The sequence below is a fragment of the Protopterus annectens genome, chromosome 5.part0 (assembly GCF_019279795.1).
Source record: "Protopterus annectens isolate FY-2018-M chromosome 5.part0, PAN1.0, whole genome shotgun sequence".
Lineage (NCBI taxonomy): Eukaryota > Metazoa > Chordata > Ceratodontiformes > Protopteridae > Protopterus > Protopterus annectens.
In genome coordinates, this window is record NC_056735.1 from 229,374,031 (window position 1) to 229,394,182 (window position 20,152).

Here is a 20,152-nt window from a genome sequence, read left to right on the forward strand (position 1 = left end):
TAGAAGTCATACCTCCCTTCCTAACTTCAAACATGACCTCATGGTGTACCTCCATAACAACCCTTTATGTACCTGTTATCATCCTACTTAACCCGTCCCTCTCCACATACCCACTTCACCACTAAGTCTGATCTATAAGACCTTTTCCCTCTTTCTATAACTTAATTTATCCAGCTGCTCTTCTTTCTGTACCCTCCCTCTAGTTCACTACATCCCTCCTCTACTACTATCTTCTTTTGCACCATCCCCTCTTCTGACCTATGGTCCCTTGTGCAGTCACCCCTGTCTACTTTTTACTCTCACTCTACTTTCCCTCAATTCTGAAGCCCCTGCATGTACACATTTCTTCTTCTAGCCACTAATCTAATTATACCTTGTTTATTTTCATTATATTACCTACAACCTTAACTTCCTTCCTGCTTACCTGCTGGATTTATTATTATTATTTCTCGTGTTACAACCTATTACTACACTTTTTGTATATATAGCTATGTACTATTCCATTGAGTACATTGTGTTCTTCTTATCCATTTTATCCATAAGATTGTTTTGCTCTTTAATATTGTTAATTTGTCTCTATTTGTATGTATTTGTATGTCTGTTTGGGGCTTTTGTCCTCAGGTCTCCACTGAAAAAAGGTGAATTCTTTCCCAGGTGGACCAACACGGTTAACAAATGCGAAAATTTTGACTTTGCTATGTGATTTCTGTTTCTTCAATAATTCCTTCACTGCAGGGAGAGGTGGGTCTGTCCCTGGACTGGTCTGTCTCATGATTTTGATATAGTCTGTAGTGACTCAAGTTCTGTTATCCTTTATATTCTCTGCCACCTTGTCTCCCAAAAAATATATGTTCAATATGGGTGTTCATAAGTTGGGATTGAACTGAAGCACGAATAGGCCTATGCATAGTTATTTTTTGAGATAACTCCACACAAAACTTTGGAGGTGAACTACCCTGCTGTGTTACAATGTATGTGGCAATAGCTTGTGGCACATTCTGTATATGAAGGCTGTTGAAGTTTCTTTCTGTTACTATTTTATCTGTTGCTTTGGGGAGGAATCAGTTTATTTACTTATTCTATGTGTTAGGTGTCAGAGATTTTGACTTCTAATACCTGAGCTTGACAGTAGTTATTATCATCAGCTGTGAGGGCTTTGTCCTCCTTTGTACATTCCCATATGTTTAATTCCTTTTCCAGAATCCATGGTACAATTAGAAATTTCATGTAAACTGTGTTCTTAAGTGGAAAAATAAACTCTGAAAGCAGTACATCATAAACATTTGGACTTTCTGTATCTTTAGGCTCATCATTTATAAAACATACACATTTTAAATTATTGCAAAATGCTTGTGGACTCTGGTGTGTGTATCACGTTCCTCTACATAGGCTGCATACTTAGTGTTTATCTTACTGTGGTATTTCCAAGCTTTTTTATTACAAATATTTGTATTTATTTTAGGTTTATTATGTTTAGTCTTCTCAGAAACCATTGACCACTCTATCTCCTTCAGCATTTATGGACTAACTGGTTATGACCCCTTCTCCCTTCTCACTGACTATTGATAAGACAAAAAAACAACATTTTAACTTGCTTGTATGTTGCTTGATGCCACACCATTTGCTTTTGAACCAAACTTGTTAGTGGGTAGCAGCAAAACCTGCATAGGATGCAGCCACATGAAGTAAGTACCACTGTACTGCTGTCTTTCTAGAGATTTCTGTAATTATATGTCTTTATTTTGTGTTAGTTCTGTAATTGTTATTGCATATGGATGAGGCAGTGGTGCAGCAGTAGCGTTGTCGCCTCACAGCAGTTTGATTGTTGGGTGGGGTGCCTTCTGTGTGGAGTCTGCATGTCCTCCCTGTGTTTGTGTGGGTTTTCTCAGGGTACTCTGGTTTCCTCCCATGTTACAAAGACATGCGTATGGAGTGTTTCTCGCTGGGCCTTCGCTGAAAATTGGCTACGTTCCAAGCCGGACTTTCTTGGTAAACAAATGTTAAATAAATATGTGATTTACAACCTCTTCATGTTTTTATTTGTTTCTGGTCAAGGATGTGTTTGAAAAGGGCTTTGAACCAGCTCTCTCACAGGTTAATAAGCTTAAATAAATATTAGATAGACAACCCCTGGACTGATTGTTAGACTGACTTTGACCTTAAAGAGTAAGAGTCATAAAAATAATTAGAGAAGTTCAAAAATGTTCAAAACGTATGATAAAAGTGTCAAACAGTGATTGAAGCAGCCAAATAGCGAATCCCTAAACTTGGTGGAAACATTTGAGTCTATAATGACTTTAGGAAACTGAAAAGCATTTCAAGATTTGATTGCTATCCCATGCCCTGAACTCATAAATTGATAGAGAACTTATGGAAGGACAAATGGCTGATAATACATCCTAATAAAGGGATGACATATAGTGCTTACTCCATACATCACAGTTTTTGTAACCCATGATAGTCTGTTTCACTGCACAGTGTTACCATTTGGCCTACATTGAATCCTAGCCACATTTCAGAGACTGATGAATGAAACACTGAAGGCCTGTCACAGTGTGCTGGTGTATACCTGGTCGATGAGGTCATGTACTCTCTCTAATAAGAGACAAGTAAAGCCTTTTTCATGGACTAGCTGGGTACTACAGAAAGCCTGTGGCTAACTTTGTGGGTATTGCCTGTCCTTTGACATTTCTAATAAGAGGAAAAGCTCCTGTCAATGTGCAATGGTCTCTAGACAAAGTATTTAATGAAATACAAAGGTCCTTTGTTCCAAACCTTGGTAGTAACTCCTGATTTTCCAAAAGAGTTCAGTCTGTATACTAATGTATCAGAAGTAGGTTTGGAGGCAATGCTATCTCAAGACATTCAAGATGAAGAGCACGCTATGTGTTGAATCACTAGGAAGTAGAATGGCACAGAAAGGAGATGCAAAACGTCTGAGACAGAGAGGGCTAGAGGTTAACTATAAAGTGGGGGTTCTATGCTTTGAAATACCATCTCTTAGGCAGGGCACTTCAGCCTGGTGACAGATCATGTTTCTTTGGTTAAATGATCAAACTGCTGGCAATACAAAGTTGTGCTGGTGGGCACCGATCCCTCCATCCCTTTCATTATATAGATCTGCCCAATCCTAGAAAAACTGATGGGCTGCCTGGGACCTACACCCCATCATTATAATTCTACTATCTTTGGTTTGGCTATGAAGACATTTATGTGCCTTTAAATGTGTAAGGAGAAGCTATACTATATATACTAACTCCAGGATCGCACTACAGTGGGGAAAAGGGCATATACCTTTTACTTGCCTTACAGTACTCTACACAGTGCCATATATACTAACTGCAGTTCAGTGAAATGAGTTTTCAGTTATCTATGTTTTCAGCAATGTGGTCGGTGTGAAATGAAATTCAGTGAAATGAGATTCAACGAAACAAAGTAGACCCTATATATATATATATATATATATATATATATATATATATATATATATATATATATATATATATATATATACATTTTCTTCTACTCTGAATTGGATGTTATTGTTGTGAGCAGGTTGTATTTTAACTTTCTAAGGTAATTTCTGTACCTTGCTGTGTCACAGACCCTTCTGTATGGTTGTTTGTTCTGTCCAACCTATCAGTAACACATCTAGTGAAAGAGGTGAGCAGACATCAGACAGCATCTGTTGTTTTGCCATTACCATTGCATATTTAAATACTATGGCACCTACCATCCGCTCAGTTTTCTGGGTTATTAGCAATTCATGCACTATCTAAAGGCTTTTTATCAGCTTAAGATGTGCCATTCTGCCACCTGACAATACATTATGAATAAAATATATTCAGAAGCAAATAGTACCTATATCTTTCCACACCTTGCATTCCTTATAATGCTGCTAAACTGAGGAGGCTTTTAAGGAATGTTCATCATTTCTTGAATGAGTTAGAACTATCTTATTGGAATAGAAGACTTTCTTATTTCTCCACTTAAGGAAAGAAGCAGAAATTGTAGTCTTACACCTTGAGTTATGTAATACTGCAGCATCAGAAAGGCAGTACAGCTGAATAACATGAAAGTTACATCTTTAAAATGCCCTAGTTTTCTCTATGCTATAATGCAAAATGGCAACGTAACAATTTGCATCAACCAAGTAGTAAATATGACAAACTGAAGACATAGGAATAGCATATGAATGGAGTTTAGTCTATGATATACATTTTGTAGAATCATGAAATTAGTGGAATTTGTTCTAGCAAATATGATTTATTAAAGATAAACTACCACAGTTTCTTCTATTCTATAGCTAAAGAAGTAAAATTTGATTGTAAGAGAGGCCAGCATTCAAAGAAGCTTTTTATTATGTACTGGGCAGTTACGTGAGAAATGGCCAAAACAGGATATTATCAATTCACAGTGTAAAACTGTGCTACAGTGCAGGGAGCAGAAATAAGTTGCAGAAGATACAGATAAATTACTGCATAATGAAATGCTAATGAAACTGGGTAGGGAAATGAGGCCATAATAATAATATGCAAATGTATAAAAGGTGAACCTAGTCATGATTCATGGTTGTACTGGGGGAAGATTGCACACCAGTGTGATTCAGATTATAAAAGGGAAAAATGAAAAACTCTGGGATTGCAGGCAGTAAAATGCTACAGCTAGCAGCATCAGTCACTCATTAACACCCCTGCTTCCCAGATGAAAACATGAGATGGTGTTTGGCACCAAAGGAAACTGTGCCGACAGCAGGTAACATACCACAATATTACTGACCAGAAAATTATTGACTAATTCCATGTAGATTAGGACATTGTACAGACCTTATTTGGCATTTATTACCAACATGCAGAATCTGTAGGAATACCTGGCCTTCCCATACCTATGAAGATAAAGGTATGTATATTTTCTTCTATTGCAGCTACGGGGACTTTTCAGAGACCAACAGGGAAAATAATGGGTACTTTATGGCCTCCGACTAAAAAATACTGAACAAGTTCCTTGACAAGATTGTGCATGACATCACCCAACTTCTTGATCCACGTGGCACATAAAGGCACACAGCACACGCAGAAGGCCCCAAGGTCCCAAGGTCACAAAAAAAGGAAAGAAAAGGACAAGTGTCTGTGAATGTGTGTGTAGTGTAGTGTGTGTAATGTGTGTGGAACTGTAACCAGGCTGCACAGCCCTAGGGCAATCAGCATTTATAATTACATGAGTCTTTCACACATTGTCACTTCCTGCAAGGTGATATTACATAGTGCCATCTGTTGCACTATGGCTAATGTTAATGCATATGCCTGCACTTATAGTGTGTCTGAATTTATCAACTGCCCATATGTATGTACTTGTGTTTTTTTAGATCTGGTGGATACACACTATACCCACTAATAATGATACTAATGAACCCACAGAGGGTGCTGAAGAGGGGTATAACAACAAACAATGTGCGTGACAATATATAACTGAGCATGAATTCATTATCTTCTATCTTCTTAGCTTACGCTACGCATATGTTGGGTGGGGGGCAGTTCTTTATGACCATGCCATAGCCATTGCCCAGTGAGAATTTAGCAGAACAGGAGCAAGTGGCAGCTGACAACCATCTCCCAGGCTGCAACAGGCAAAATACACAGCAGCATAGGTAAACTGGAAATATCTAGTTCATTAATATAGGATAGGTCCTGATAAGTGCACACAGTGACAGTGCAGTGATCCACAGAACAAACATGATGCATGCAGTGTTAACATATTCTGGTCAGTGTATGGCTGGGTCACTCTGTACATCAGACATTTCCGCATACACCATATAGGGGGAAGGGTGGAGTGGACCAGTTATCGTATGAACAAGTAGTTAGGGACACAGTGACACAGGGCTGTCTTAATACACAGAGGGTGGGGGACATGTGGAGCGTGAAGTCTTGGGGGATGGGTTCTATGTGTCAGGAATTGCTTCCTCATTAATGTGGATAGGGACGACCCACTATGTGACTGTGGCTTGAGGAAGTTCACTGGCCTAGGATATGAGGGTCCACTGTGGAAAGGGATGGTGTGTTATTGTAGGACTCTAGTCTGGATTAATTGAACCTAAACATCACCCTACCTCTACCCTGCCCCTAACTCCAACCCTGCACATTAGGGTACTAAGCATGCTTTGCCTAACAGTACCACTAAACAAGACACACACACACACACACACACACACACACACACACACACACACACACACACACACACACACACACACACACACACACACACACACACACACATGCACGCACACATACTTTAAGCAGATCTCTCTCCTTCTCTAACCCTTAGTCTAACCTTAATCCGCAAACACACACACACACACACACACACACACACACACACACACACACACACACACACACACACACACACACACACACACACACACACACACACACACATAGAAGCCCCAGTACCAAAACGTCTTCTTTTCTTCTTTTACAAATAGAAGTTTAAACTTTAGTACACGATCTTACTTACCTCAGATATATATGATGTACAACACTTTGACTGTCAATGCTGTCAAGAATCTGAACATTTGACTCAGTCTGACACAAAAAAATTGTCAATAGCAGATAAGATGTACCACCTATACTGTACCTATATGCAGTGGGTAACAAGAGAATGTGCATGGTAGAGATGTTAATACAAGTCATGAGGTGATCTTCACAGTCCTTGGGCATGCAGTAATATCTGTAGCATGCACACCACCAAGTGCCTTATTCCACTTATAAAATGGATATCTGTATATTTGTCTGCAGTTAGAGTTTTGCATTTACTAGTTTATGTATGATAGTTATATATTCTGTAATGTATGTTAATGTAAAATATTTCCTCTGTCCATTGTAACTAATAGATTGCTATGCAGGGTTATAACTTTTTAACTGTGTACAATTTAGGAATTATTTTTTCAGGACAGTCATTTAAGGGCCCTTGTGTCAGTTGTATACCAGTTTATAAACAAGTAAAAACACTAAGTAACAACTCGACTAGCTCTGGCAGATGAATGAGTCCGGATGATGAGACTTGCACATCATTAACACTATGCTTCACAAACATGTACTGCCACAAAAGTATTCACAAGAGTAATGATTCTGATGTGCCCCCATCATTTTTATGTTGGTTTAGCTGATGATGTGGCTCCCTATCGAAGTGTCAGCGCTCATAATGCCAAATGCTGACTCAATGAGAAAAAAAGACCAAAAATACAGAAGAAGAGTAAGTATGGAACATCACTCTTTAAATTTGTTTTTTATGACCCTACAGCATCCCTGATATGGGGGGCAAGCCCAGACTTATATATATATATATATATATATATATATATATATATATATATATATGACTTGGCATATACAAGTCACTTTTGTCGACCATTCGGTCTCCATATTTTACAACATACTGAAGTGCGCCCTGAAATTTCATATGGTTACTGATGTTGTAATTGCTGCACTCAAACATATTCTCAACTGTAATCTTTTTAGTGGCAACTTTCTAGAAATGAAAAGGACATGTATGTAAGTGGTAATGATCCCCACCCTAACATTTTTCTTAAATTAATTAAGCCAGTGGTATCCATGTTGCCTTCAATTAAATCGGTCTTATGATAACTTTCATGGAAATTTTATTTTTATTTTAATATGCAACTATATTCATATAGTATTTTATGTTTCTTGTACTCAGTCTTCAAACTTACCTCTTTGGTCAAACAATGTCTAGCTGTCCTTCTGCTGTGTGTGTGTGTTTGTTTGTGTGTGTTTGTATATAATCTGGCTCTTTGGTTGCAGCGTCTTGTTTTCTGTTGTTATTTGGGCTATTTTGATTCATGTTATTCACTTCCTGTCTCTTCCAATACTACTTTTTTTTCCTGCTCAGGTAATCTAGTTAAATTTGAGTTTTTAGTACTTTTATTACTGTCAATGAGTTTAGTTCATGTCACAATCCTACTTTTTTAAACACCTTTATTGAATTATCACCTGTGACGCAGGCAAACTTACATTTATATTCAAGCAGTCAAACCATATTAACAACTTCACATTTACAAACATTATATATCACATATACTGTTATATATATAGTACAACCTAAGCAACATTACATAAATTATTCAATTCTTGCATTCTTTTAAACCTCATTCCTCCCCTAAAACATTTTTCTTCACATATTGTTCCCACAATTTCCATTTTTTCAATATAGTTTACTCCTACCCTTTTTTAAAGATTCCACTTCCTGTTCTTTTATCTCAGTTACAACATTCATTGCTTCAAGTATAGTTGATTTAGATTTTGATTTTTCATTTTCTTGCAATTGTTTTTTTAGCAGCCATAGGAATTAAACTTAACAAGGCCTTGCTGTGTGCAGCCAATTCACATTCTGTATCACAGCTCAAAAAATCATTTCCTTAGATACACTTATTTGCTCACCCAGTATTCCTGACAAAGTGCTCTGGTGTACATTATTAAAGTCTGCCAACTTAATACACTCTCAAAACATATATTCCTAATTACCCCTTTCTTCACCATCACACCTCCAAAATGTGCCTTTGACCTGAGGAAACATTCTTTGGAGTCTGCTTGGGCTATAAAAGTATTTATATAAACACTTCCATGGAAAAATCCTAAATCTTTTAGATTTTGTTGCATATTTGAAAGCTGTACATATGTCTTCCCTTAGTTTCTTTGTGAATTGCATATCTAATCTCCCTTCCCATTCTTTTCTGTCCACTTCTGATTGATTCTTATAGTCATTGTGCAATATTTTATATGCCGTACTAATTATCCCTTTTTTAACAGCAGCCTCTTTTCTAAATTCAGTTAAAAACTCAGCCAGTGCAGGTCCTTCATTTAGGATTCTCCAATCCCTTTCTTTTAGTCTATACTTTGATAGCAGTCCCTGTTAGGGATGGCAATCACTAGCCTGAAATCCAAATGACTTCTTGGGCTCTTCCCATTCTATTACCTTTTCTTCTTTAATTACTTGTTCCCAATACCTTGGTTCCTTTGCCATCTTCTGCCAGTATATTTCAGCCCCCTCTTTGCTATTCTCTGCACCAATTGCAGTCATCCATATTGGCAGAATCTCCTTTCTCCATTCCTGTATTGGCTTTGTTCCTAGCATACTTTCTGCTTCATTATGAATATAATATTGTTTTGTTCCTTTTTAGTTTCTCCAAGTCATTTGGGTTTCTAATACCATGACGGGAATGGATCCCATTCCTAAGTCAAAGTATGATTAAAGTTCATGAAATTAGTATTGTTTCACTCTTTGATGTCAAGCAAAAGTGCTCTGCGCAGCACTCGCAGTGTGCCCAGTAATGACTCCTTCTGCAGTTCGTATTGGTAACATATCTAAATATGATTGTAAATTCTTTTTTATAAGACCCATTGCTCCTACTACTATTGGAACTGTCTGTGTGTCTTTCTTCCACATTGCTCTCATTTCTGCCTGCAGATCCTGATATTTAATGACTTTGTGTCTGTCTGTACGCAAGACACTATAGTCACTGGGTGTGGTGATTTCAATGATCAATGCTACTTTTGTCTTCTTTTCTTGGACCACTATATCCAGTTTTCTAGCATCTATCTTTTGAACTGTTGGTAATGGGTGATCCCATGTGATATAAACTTCATCATTTTCTATGATGCTTTGTGGCTCATGTTTCCAGTGTTTTTCAGCCACTTTGATGCCATAATCTTTGCACAATCCCCAGTGCAACAGTCTCACCACATTATTATGCTTTTCAGTATACAGTCCTTCTGCCATTAGTGTGTTGCAACCAGCAACATGGTGTGTGACTGTTTCCAATTTGGTTTTACAAAACCTACATTTGTCTGTTTCTCCCACATGTTCAATGGACTTTGTAAACCAGCGTGTACGTAGCCCATTATCTTGGGCTGCCAATATTAACCTTTCATTTCTTGGTTTGAATTTGCCTGTCCTTAACCATTCCTGCATTCGTTCTTGATCAACATGAAGCTCTTCCAGAAGTTTTCTATACTTGCAACTATATTTATGTTTTTTTTTCACATTTCTTGCCTTCTCATTTGGTCCTTCACCTTATATTTTTTCTTTTGTTTTTTTTGTACATTCAGTTGCTGCCTGGTTTTTATCTACTTCTGGTTTAATTTCCATTCCTGCTTGACGTCGATATGCTTCTGGTAAATTAAGCAGAGAAGTCATCTTAGATTTATTCTCCTCATGTTTCAAACCTTTCACTACATTTGGATCTTGTGAAGTCAGTAGATATGTGTGGAGTCCCATGATTGCATGTAATCCATTTCAAGGAGGCCCATCCCTTTTTCGGAACGGAGAATATATAATCTTGATATACACTGATTTTTATAAATCATTTAGTGAGCATGAAGCATCCTTCTTGTTTTAATATCTAATCTATCCAACACTTTTTGGGACCAGTCAATCACTCCAAAACTGTACATTAGGACAGAAAGAGCAAATTGATTTATAGCTTGAATCTTGTTCCTAGATGTCAGTGCTGTTCTCGGGATTAACTGAAGTCTTCCAAAGTATTCCTTACTGAGTTTTATTTGGATTTGTAATATTCTGTATGACTGTTGTTATTCTCTTTCAGGACCTGTTTCCAAAATCCAAGTCCAAATTCAAAAACCAAGAACTGTCTCAGAATAATCCACAACAATGAGATGTCCTTTCCTGGTTCCATCAGGTACAAAATAATATTATCTGCAAATAAAGCCAACATTTCTGGAATACCATACCAATTAAATTGTTGAATATCTGAACCCCTTATTTTCTTTGCCAAGGGTTTAAAATATAATGCAAATAACAAAGGGGAAAGAATATACCTCTGCCTGGTTCCTCTGTTCAGACGCAATTTATCAAAGAAGAACTCTTCCACTTAGACTTTTGCCTCTGATCCCTCATATATCGTCCTAATTAACTAGATGGGTCTTTACTCTTTTTAGGTATTACAGCCACTACAGCTTTATTCCAGGATACTGGTGCCTCCCCTCCTTTTAAAATACTGTTATACAAAACCTTCCTGACCACTTCCGTCCCTCCTAGATTCCAAATTTTCACTGGAATACTATTTGTTCCTAGAAACTTTCCTGAAAATTGGTTATACATCACCATTTTTATCTCATCTCCTCCTGTCTCAACTGTTAATTGTTGAGTCTCATCTATCTTTAACCTTGGCGTATTTAAGTCTTCCATAATTATTTCCATTTGTGCTTTTTCTTGATTTCCCCATTTTTCTGCTCTATATAAATTTTTATAAAATTTCTGATATATATCTAATACCTCAACAGGATCTCCTGTTATTTTTCTTGTTATAGGCTCCCTAATTTTGGCAACAACCCTTTCTATTTTCCGTTGCCTAAGTAATCTTGCCAAAAGTTTTTGTGCTCTGGAGGTATTGTCAAAAAAAAAAGCTGCTTAAGTCTTTGTCAGCCCCTCTAAATAATTCGTATTACTTCTTCACCAGATCTCTTTTTCTTTTATTTCTACCCTATTTTTAAACTCCAGTTTCATTTTATCCCACTCACTAACAATAACTTCTTGAATACTTTCATTCTTCTCTAAAAACGCCTCGATAATTTGCACTACCCATTCCTTAAATTCCTCTCCTTTTAACAGGTGGATGGGGTAGTGTCAGTGTCTCATCTTTATTTCATTACCTTGTATTTTATCTTAGTACTTATTGCAGCATGATCTGAAATAGTTATTGGATGTATGTCAAAGTTCTAAATTAAATCAACACATTCCCGTAAAATATAATTTATTTTAAGTCTAGCCCAGTTATTGTACCTTGGGGAATAATATGTAAATTCTCTCTGAGTGCCTTCTACTGAATGTCTTTCATACCAAATATTTTCATACATTTCTTCAAAAAGCTACTCTCTTTTGTTAAATTTTCACTTTTAGGATCCCCAGATGCATCTTCATTGTTGCAAATCAAATTCCAGTTCCCAGCTATAAGTAATATTCCCTGATGAAAGCTGTTTATTTCTCTCCAAAATAGTTTTAGGTGGAATATAAATATGTCAGCATAGTCTTCTTCCCTTGTCAGTAGCCCCTTACTACTACGAGTCTGCCATTATTATCTTTTTCCCTCTTCTATCTCTATTGGAGCTCCTCTATCAATTAATATAAGTACTCCTCTTTTCTTTGTCACTGATATTCTGTAGAATATCCATTCTGATATCCTTTCTTTATCAAATTCACATGCTCAGGTCTTTCCAAATGTGTCTGCTATTGCATATGCTATTTGCACTCTGCATTTTTTAATATAATTAAGTATTCTTTCCTTTTTGTCTATACCTGTAAGACCATTCACATTCCAAGAGAATATGGAAAGTGTCACCATTATGGTAAGATGTCATTATTCCCATCTATTATATATGGCAGCTTTTTAAAATGTCTATTTCCAGATTTTGTGACACATGCACCCTTTAATGTTTGGCAGGTTAATATTTTATACATGTTTTACTTATCATCAACATTGAACTCTATGTCAAATTTTACAGTGCTTTTTTGTTTTAATAAAAACACTCAAACAAAAACAAGCACACCCCAGGACACCCCATATCATATTAACTTATTAGAGACACACATAATTATGGACATCTTCAATCTTAATTTTTGTCGTTTTTTTTTTTTTTTACTTAGATGTTACTTAGAGTTAGTAATGTATTTGAGTTAGGTGTGTGCATTTCTGGAGTTTGGTGTTGTTTTATATTTATTTTTTTTATTTATTTCCTTTTGTAGTATTTATGTGGTTGATAGTTTTTCTGTACTAAATGACTTTCCAAATTGGTGACAATTTATCGGAGTTTGAAGTCTGTCAGGCAGTAAGATCTATGACCAAATGTGAGGTCTATGTGGCCTGTACTAGCTTTCTCCTGTGCAAAGAACAGATCAATGTGTGTATGTGTGTGTGTGTGTGTGTGTGTGTGTGTGTGTGTGTGTGTGTGTGTGTGTGTGTGTGTAAACTGTGCATCTCAGAGGAATAACCTGAAGTCAGACATGGGTTGTATTGCTTTTTCAGATGTACAGCCTCCTGAAGGAAAAAGCAAGGGATGCCTCATAATGGTGTTTCTGCGAGATGGTCCCACACTCACACTCTGTGCAGAAAGTGAAGATGATGCTGTGTAAGTATTTTTAGAGCTGTTTTCACACTGTTTTCCGGTATTTCTGCACTGTGATCTGTCTTTATGTTGCCAAACAGCTAAAAGTAATCCTAAGAGTCTAGCTAGCAAATGATTCATATAGTTATGCTATCCATGTCGCACTTGACATAATTGACAGGTTAACCAGCAGCCTATACTGGTTAACCTTATGGGTACAGGATATTTTGACCCCATCGATTCCCCCCCAGATGATTTGCCCCCAACCTATTCGACCCCGGACGGTTGGACCCCAGTAAAAAATGTAACCCACCTTTCTTACCCTGTCTTTTGTGTCCCATTTTCCTTATCCAGAAGTAGCATCTTCTGCTAGAATAGTGCATTATGGGACTGTGGATGATTTTACTACAAAGGAAAAATGTGTGAAGTGCTCCCAATGCTTATGGCAGCAGGACTGTTTGTTATGCTTCTAGATTGTAGTTCCCAGGTCCAGCATTATAGTAAATACCACTGACTTCAGTTTCTTATTTCTTTTCTTTTTTTTTTCTTCTTATTTTTTTTTAATGTAGCTGCTAGTGTCACTTCCAGACCCCTTATTTTCACCCAGTTTGTTTTCTCTGAAGTCATCATCTTCGGTGTCTTATTAGTTTTTTTGTGGTGAGGATTTCATAGGTTCATAGGTTTTTACTAGGCTATCAGCACTAGGGCCTATATAAGCCTAGCCATAACAATTCCCTGGCTATTTCTTCCCACACTGTTTACTTCCCTAGACCCCTGTCTAGCAGGGCTACTGACGTGATCCCTGGGGTGAATTTCCTTTCTCCCATTCAATCATCAAGGTTCCTTTTGAAGAGGGCCAAAGAGGCACTCTGCTTGACATGTATGGGCAATCTATTCCAGAGTCTGGGGAGTCTCTGGGTCAGGAACCTATCCCTCCAGCATGTTTTGTTTATTGTGATGACAAGGTTTAGATCCCTGGAGCGTGTGGCTCTGAGGGATTGGGATTTCTTTAAGTGTAGCATGTCCAACAGCTCTGGGTTTGACATGGCCTTGTATGTTAAGCAGAGATCACCTCTGAGTAGACGATATGTGACAGAGTATAGCTGGAGTTTTTTAAGGAGGTCAGCGTAGGGCATCTGCTTTAGGCCTGTGATTCTTTTAGTGAGGTATTTCTGTGGCCTTTCCAGTTGTTGCAGATGTCTTGAGAGGTACATACCAAATGGGGCATTGTATTCTATAATGGGTCTAATGAGGGATGAGTACAGTGGGACAATGACCTCCTTTTTTCTGGATGAAAAGCCCTTATTGATGAGGTGTGCCACATAGAAGGATTTCCTGATTGTTGTGGCGATGTGGTTATCGAAGGTGAGACCACTGTCCACCTGTATCCCTAAGTCTCTTATCACACTTTCGGTGTTTAGTGTACTGCCACCTATATTGTAATTCACGGATACATGTTTTTTCCCAAAGGGGATAACTATACATTTCTTGGCATTGAGCTTGAGTCCATGGCTCTGACACCAAGCATCTGTTTCTGTAAGGCCCTTTTGTAGAGTATCCACATCATTTGGGGATTCAATAATGGCTCCCAGTTTGCAGTCATCTGCGAACTTTGTTATCCAGAGTCCCTTAGTGTTGGCCTGTACTTCAGAGAAGTAGATGCCAAACAAGAGCGGTCCCAGGACTGAACCCTGAGGTACTCCACTTGTCACTTGTCTGGAGCTGGATTTGGAGTCGGCTACTTTTGCAGTGTGGGTTCTATCAGTAAGCCAGTTAGCAACCCATTGGGTTCTGCATTAGTAATGGTAATTCAGCCCTGTATTTTTGTTTCTTAAATGCTTTACTTTGCAGTTTTCATGGTGAATCTAAGCTGTGAGATTTCAGTCCGTGTTACTATCTTTTAAGTTGCGTGCATTCCTTTCCATTTAGGTCACTGCAGCTGTCTTTTCATTACAGAACTTATAACCTGTTTTAAAGCATTACAGACCTGAGGACTGTGGTAGTAAACTTCCACACATCTGGGAGAGGGTTCCACTTCCTTTAATGTTCAGTGTTGTGCTTGATATACAGTGTTTAACTAACATTACCGTATAGTGAACATCTCCAAGATTTTATATTTGCTAGTGTTTTTCTTTGGTTCTCTATCAGTAGTTGGCATAATGGGTAAGATGTTTACCTACAAACAGAAGGTTATAAAGTATGTTATAAAGTAACAGTAGTCATAATATGTTAAAGCATAACACTAGTTATTATATGTTAAATATTTAAATGCTATATTTGTACTAATCAATGTAATAATAAAATAAAATAAAAATATTATTAAAATATATTTACAATGAAAAATTAACAGTGTTATTATTGAATAATTGATTAATTAATAACGTAATGATAAAGTACTTAAAAGAATATATTTGGGGTCAAATAGTCGGGGTCAAACTGTCCACTAAAAAAATCACATATATACATATATGTGAAATTGTATAGAAATGCATTGGGGTCGAACCATCCGGAGGCGAACAGTCCAGAGTCAAACTGTCCGGGGTTGAATAGTCCTGCTTCCAACCTTACTGGTTCACATCCATTTGACCTGATTGGGCTTAGGACTTTAAAAATAGGAATCAGAAAGGTGCAAACTATTTACTTTAAATGTTTAACCCATGCAAACATGGTAAAGTCAGCAACAATAGAACTGTTTGTTTATGCTTTCCTAAAGTTACATTTTCTTAAAGAGTTCACTTTCAAATAGTTGTTTGGCTTGCTGACTTGTTATTATGTTAATTTCTTCACATTTTTTGATAAAAATTATTTGGGGGGAAGAGTTTACTTGTAAATGCTGTTATAGATGACCTGGCTGATTCCAATAAAATATTGTATGAAAACAAACTAACAAGTGGATGCTGTGTACAACTCAAAAGTTTAGCATAAAGTTCCAGATAATATTTCTTGAGAAAACTATGGTGTTTCTCATTTGGCAGGGACATGGGTGAAATTGAAATAATATGGCTCCATATATCCGAATTATGTTGACAAGAGTATAGCTTTTTAAAGAATGCAGTTTACTCATTAATAAAAAAAAGTAATACATAAACTATGTTGCAGATAACCTTTGCAGATAGAAACCATTTATAAAAAGGCTTTAAAATATGAACAAAATGAAATTGTGAGTTATGATGAAATGACTATGAAAACATGTTAATAATAGTTCATTTCGAATGTTGAGAAGATGCTAATGGCGTATGTCATAGTTATTACAGTATGATTACATATATGATTTGGGAGTAGACAGATAATGGGCTGTAGCTGGATGTTTACGTCAGTTGTCCTGTAGTTTGTCTGGTTGCAAGCTCATTGAATAGCTTTTACAGGAAAGTCCAGTTATAAGCAAATTGCATATCTTACTCAGTTCTTTTCTGACACCTGAACTAAATAGTCACTTCACTTAGTTTTTTTTCAATTGTCATTGATGATGTCAGTAAGTAACATACTTTACTATAATTTGCCTGCAGATCTGTTGCAATATTTATTTATTTGTGTCATGAATAAATGATGTCCCCTGGAAAATAAATCATCAACAAGTGCCTTTGTGGCCAGATTTTTCACCTGGTTCTCCTTTTTCTTTTGCTTTCAGGTTTTTGTTACTAAAAAAGATTGAAAAGTGGGGGCATAGAGGGTCTCCTGGAAAGTTAAAATCTAAAATTTTAAAACCAATTAAGCTGGTTTAATTTTCAAGGGGAGTGGCCACTATTACATCAGCACATTTTATTCACAGTGGGCCAACTCTCTCACCAGGTGCTGAAGTTAATGTTTATCCACTCACTTCACAAGATGAAGCCTGACTGTATCACCTTAGATTGCAGTTTATTTGTTCAATGCATTTGCTCAGTGCTCATGGACTACAGTCTTACAGCCAGTTGCTCATTTTCCAAGACAGCCACCACTGCTTTATGTGGAGGCTAGATTTAATCTGTTGTGGCCCTACCTTACTTCTTATATGTTGGTATGACATAAGAGGATGGTGTGTGCAATGACATTACAAGAGAGCACTCTATACCTGAGCTACTGCTTGAGCTGGTATTCAAGTCTGAACATGGAGGAACCTGGGTCACTATACTAGGCATAAGGAGCAAGTGGGAGAGACTAGGATTTTTAAGGTTAGGGTTAGGGAGAGAGGTTTGAGTTTAGGTTTAGGGAGTTACAAGAAAAGTATTTTCTAGTGACTCTTGACATGCAGGATACTTACCGGAACATTCCAGTGTATGAATCACACAGATTTCTAGTAATTCAGGCAGGGAAATTCCAACACCAATTTACTACTTTATCTTGGCAGCCAGCTTGGCATAGAATGAAAAAGGTCTGAGTCTGACCTCACGCCTGAGCATTATTAGTGGCTCAGACATTTGCTGTTGCTGCTATGGGTAAATGTTTCATCGCCCTAGCCCCTGCTTACACTTATCAAGGGTACCAGAACTTGTCATAGATTTGGGATGTATGGCTAGGATTAAAAATAGCCCTTGTGATCATTAGCCTAGTACACACCTATGAACCTATGGCCTATAAGATACTGCTTGGGACTGAGATGGGAGAAAAGCCCTTGCTGCAGAGATGCCAGGGCTGTGCATGTTGCCCATTGCTGTCATAATGCTAAGAGATCCAAGCATCTGAGGAACATTTCTCCATAAGTTGTGCAGTGTTCCACTGGCAGAATTGCACTGGAACAAGAATATGTCTGGGGAGCTAAATAACACTGCGGAGTTGCCTGCCTCTCTGAAAGATGACAGACTGGATGAAACATTTGTTATGAGTGTGCATCCTTCTGAGAATATCCTGATTTATCTTCACTATAAAGGGCCTCTAGATTAAACGTTGAACAAGTACACTGTGTGCAAACCTCATTTGTTTGGCTCTCTGGGTTTGGAAGCTTCTGATATAAAGGCATTCATGTGCACATATGGTGAACATGCGCATGCTATCATTTTTGAAAGTATGGGTGTGCTGGGCAGCATTTTTCAGAATGACAGCCTTTCACTGTTATTCCATTAACAGTCCACAATTATGTGGAAACAACAGAGTACTTTTCAAAAACAGCTTTTCAGACAAACTTACAACTTCAACTTCAGAGTAAATGCACTTTAGCTTTGGGCACTGAAGAACAGGTTGATGCTTTGGGCAAGTACCCGGAAAGCACAGGTATAGCTACAAAAAACGCATGTATACTGTAGATTCAGCATTTACCCAATATTATATTTGTAGTTGAGCACCATGGAATCTTATTCTACTCAGGAGAGCCTCATCACTGTTATAAATTAGGTATCTTTGGACATGAAGCTTCTGATTAACTTCTTTAAACTGGAGGAAGAGTCATCTTTGAGAGTCAAGAGCTACAGAATGAAATAATAAGCAAATTTACTCTAGTCAGGTGTGGGGGGCGAAGCCCCCTACTTGGTTTCGGATGTAATTTTTTTTTTTGATTCAGCCAAGGGAAGTGTTTCCCTTAGTTGAATCGGACGTTCAACATTTTTAGCTGTCGATATTACAAGATTGAGCTTTAGTTATTCGATTAACTAAAGCTTCAATGTTGTAATATAGATGCGACAAACTCAAGAGATTAGGTAGAAATCCATATGTTACCCAGTGGATAGCCAGCTGGCTCACAGACAGGACCCAAGAAGTTAGAATTGGGGAGTCTACCTCTACAAAGAGGCCAGTCATGAGCAGAGTCCCTCAGGAGTTGGTCCTGGGACTGCTCCTTTTTGCCATTTACTTCCCTAAAGTCAAGGCCAATGTCAAGGGGTCTCAGGATGACTAATTTGCAGATGACTGCAAATTAGGAGCAGTCATAGTCATCCATCACTAGCACTAATGTTCTCCAGGAACATCTGGAACAGACAAATAACTTATTTCAGAACCATGGAATAAAACTAAATGCCAAGAAATGCATAACAGTATCCTTCAGGAAACCAGCCACCCCGGTAACTATAATATTGACAACACAACCGTAAGAGTAGATCCAATAGTCAGGGACTTGGGGAAACACATAGACAGTAATCTAGCTTTTGACCATCACGTGTCTACAGTAGTGAGGAAATCATTCTATGTGGTGCAACTCATTAACAAAGGCATGACATGTAGGTCCAAGGAGGTCATTATTCCACTATATTCAGCATTAATCAGACCTATCATTGAGTACAATGCCCCCTTTGATATGTACTTAACCAGGCACATCCAACAAATGGAATGTCTACAAAGGTTCCTCATTAGAAGAATACAGGGTAGAAGTACCATGTCCTGTGCAGATCACCTCACAGCCCTCTCCCTGTATTTTGTATCCTACAGGCTGTTGAGGGAAGATCTATGCCTGGCATACAAGGCATTGTCCCACCCTGATAGACCTTCTCCATACCTGAAAAACAAGCAGCACCAGAATTACCTGTTCTAAAGACTTAAACCTTGCCTGTGATATAAATAGGTCAAGCTGGAGAGACAGTTATGCATCCCAGAGACTACCCCTTCTCTGGAACAGGCTCCCTATCCATGAAAGCTGAGTTCCTCCCTAACCCAATTCAAGTGTAACTTGGACAATTGGATGGGGAACACAAAATTCATCCCTGGTTTGGCACCTGTGTCTCTAATGGTCACAGGCAGCCTGTAAATGTTTCATCTCTCAGACCCCTGCTTACAGTTATTAAGGGTACCAGAACTTGTCAGAGATTTGGGATGCGGGGCTAAGCTTAAAAGGCCCTTGTGTTCCTTAGCCTAGTACACACTTATGAACCTGACCATCTAAAGGCCCTGTACCTATATGGTACTTTGTAAGACTGTAGAGATTGTGATATCCCACCTGCCCTAGCAATGCACTCAGAATCCCATTTAATACCCTTTATTTTAAGAATTCAGGAAACAACTGCTGTTCATTGGAAAAAGGGAGTCACATAGCTACGGTTTTCACACACAAGCTTGTCTTTCAGTCAGCTCAGTGCAAACTGCTTGATAGTTTGGGCACGTTGAAGGTGGCC

At 37.9% G+C, this 20,152-nt stretch overlaps 1 protein-coding gene across 1 annotated transcript in view; it reads left to right on the forward strand.

Annotated features, from left to right (window-relative positions):
• Positions 1–20,152, forward strand: part of PLEKHB1 (pleckstrin homology domain containing B1) — a 542,187-nt gene that overhangs the window by 144,773 nt on the left and 377,262 nt on the right. The window contains exon 3 of the mRNA XM_044072211.1: positions 13,061–13,163. Within this exon, the coding sequence (XP_043928146.1) occupies positions 13,061–13,163 (103 nt within the window). The remainder of the gene's footprint in view (positions 1–13,060; positions 13,164–20,152) is intronic.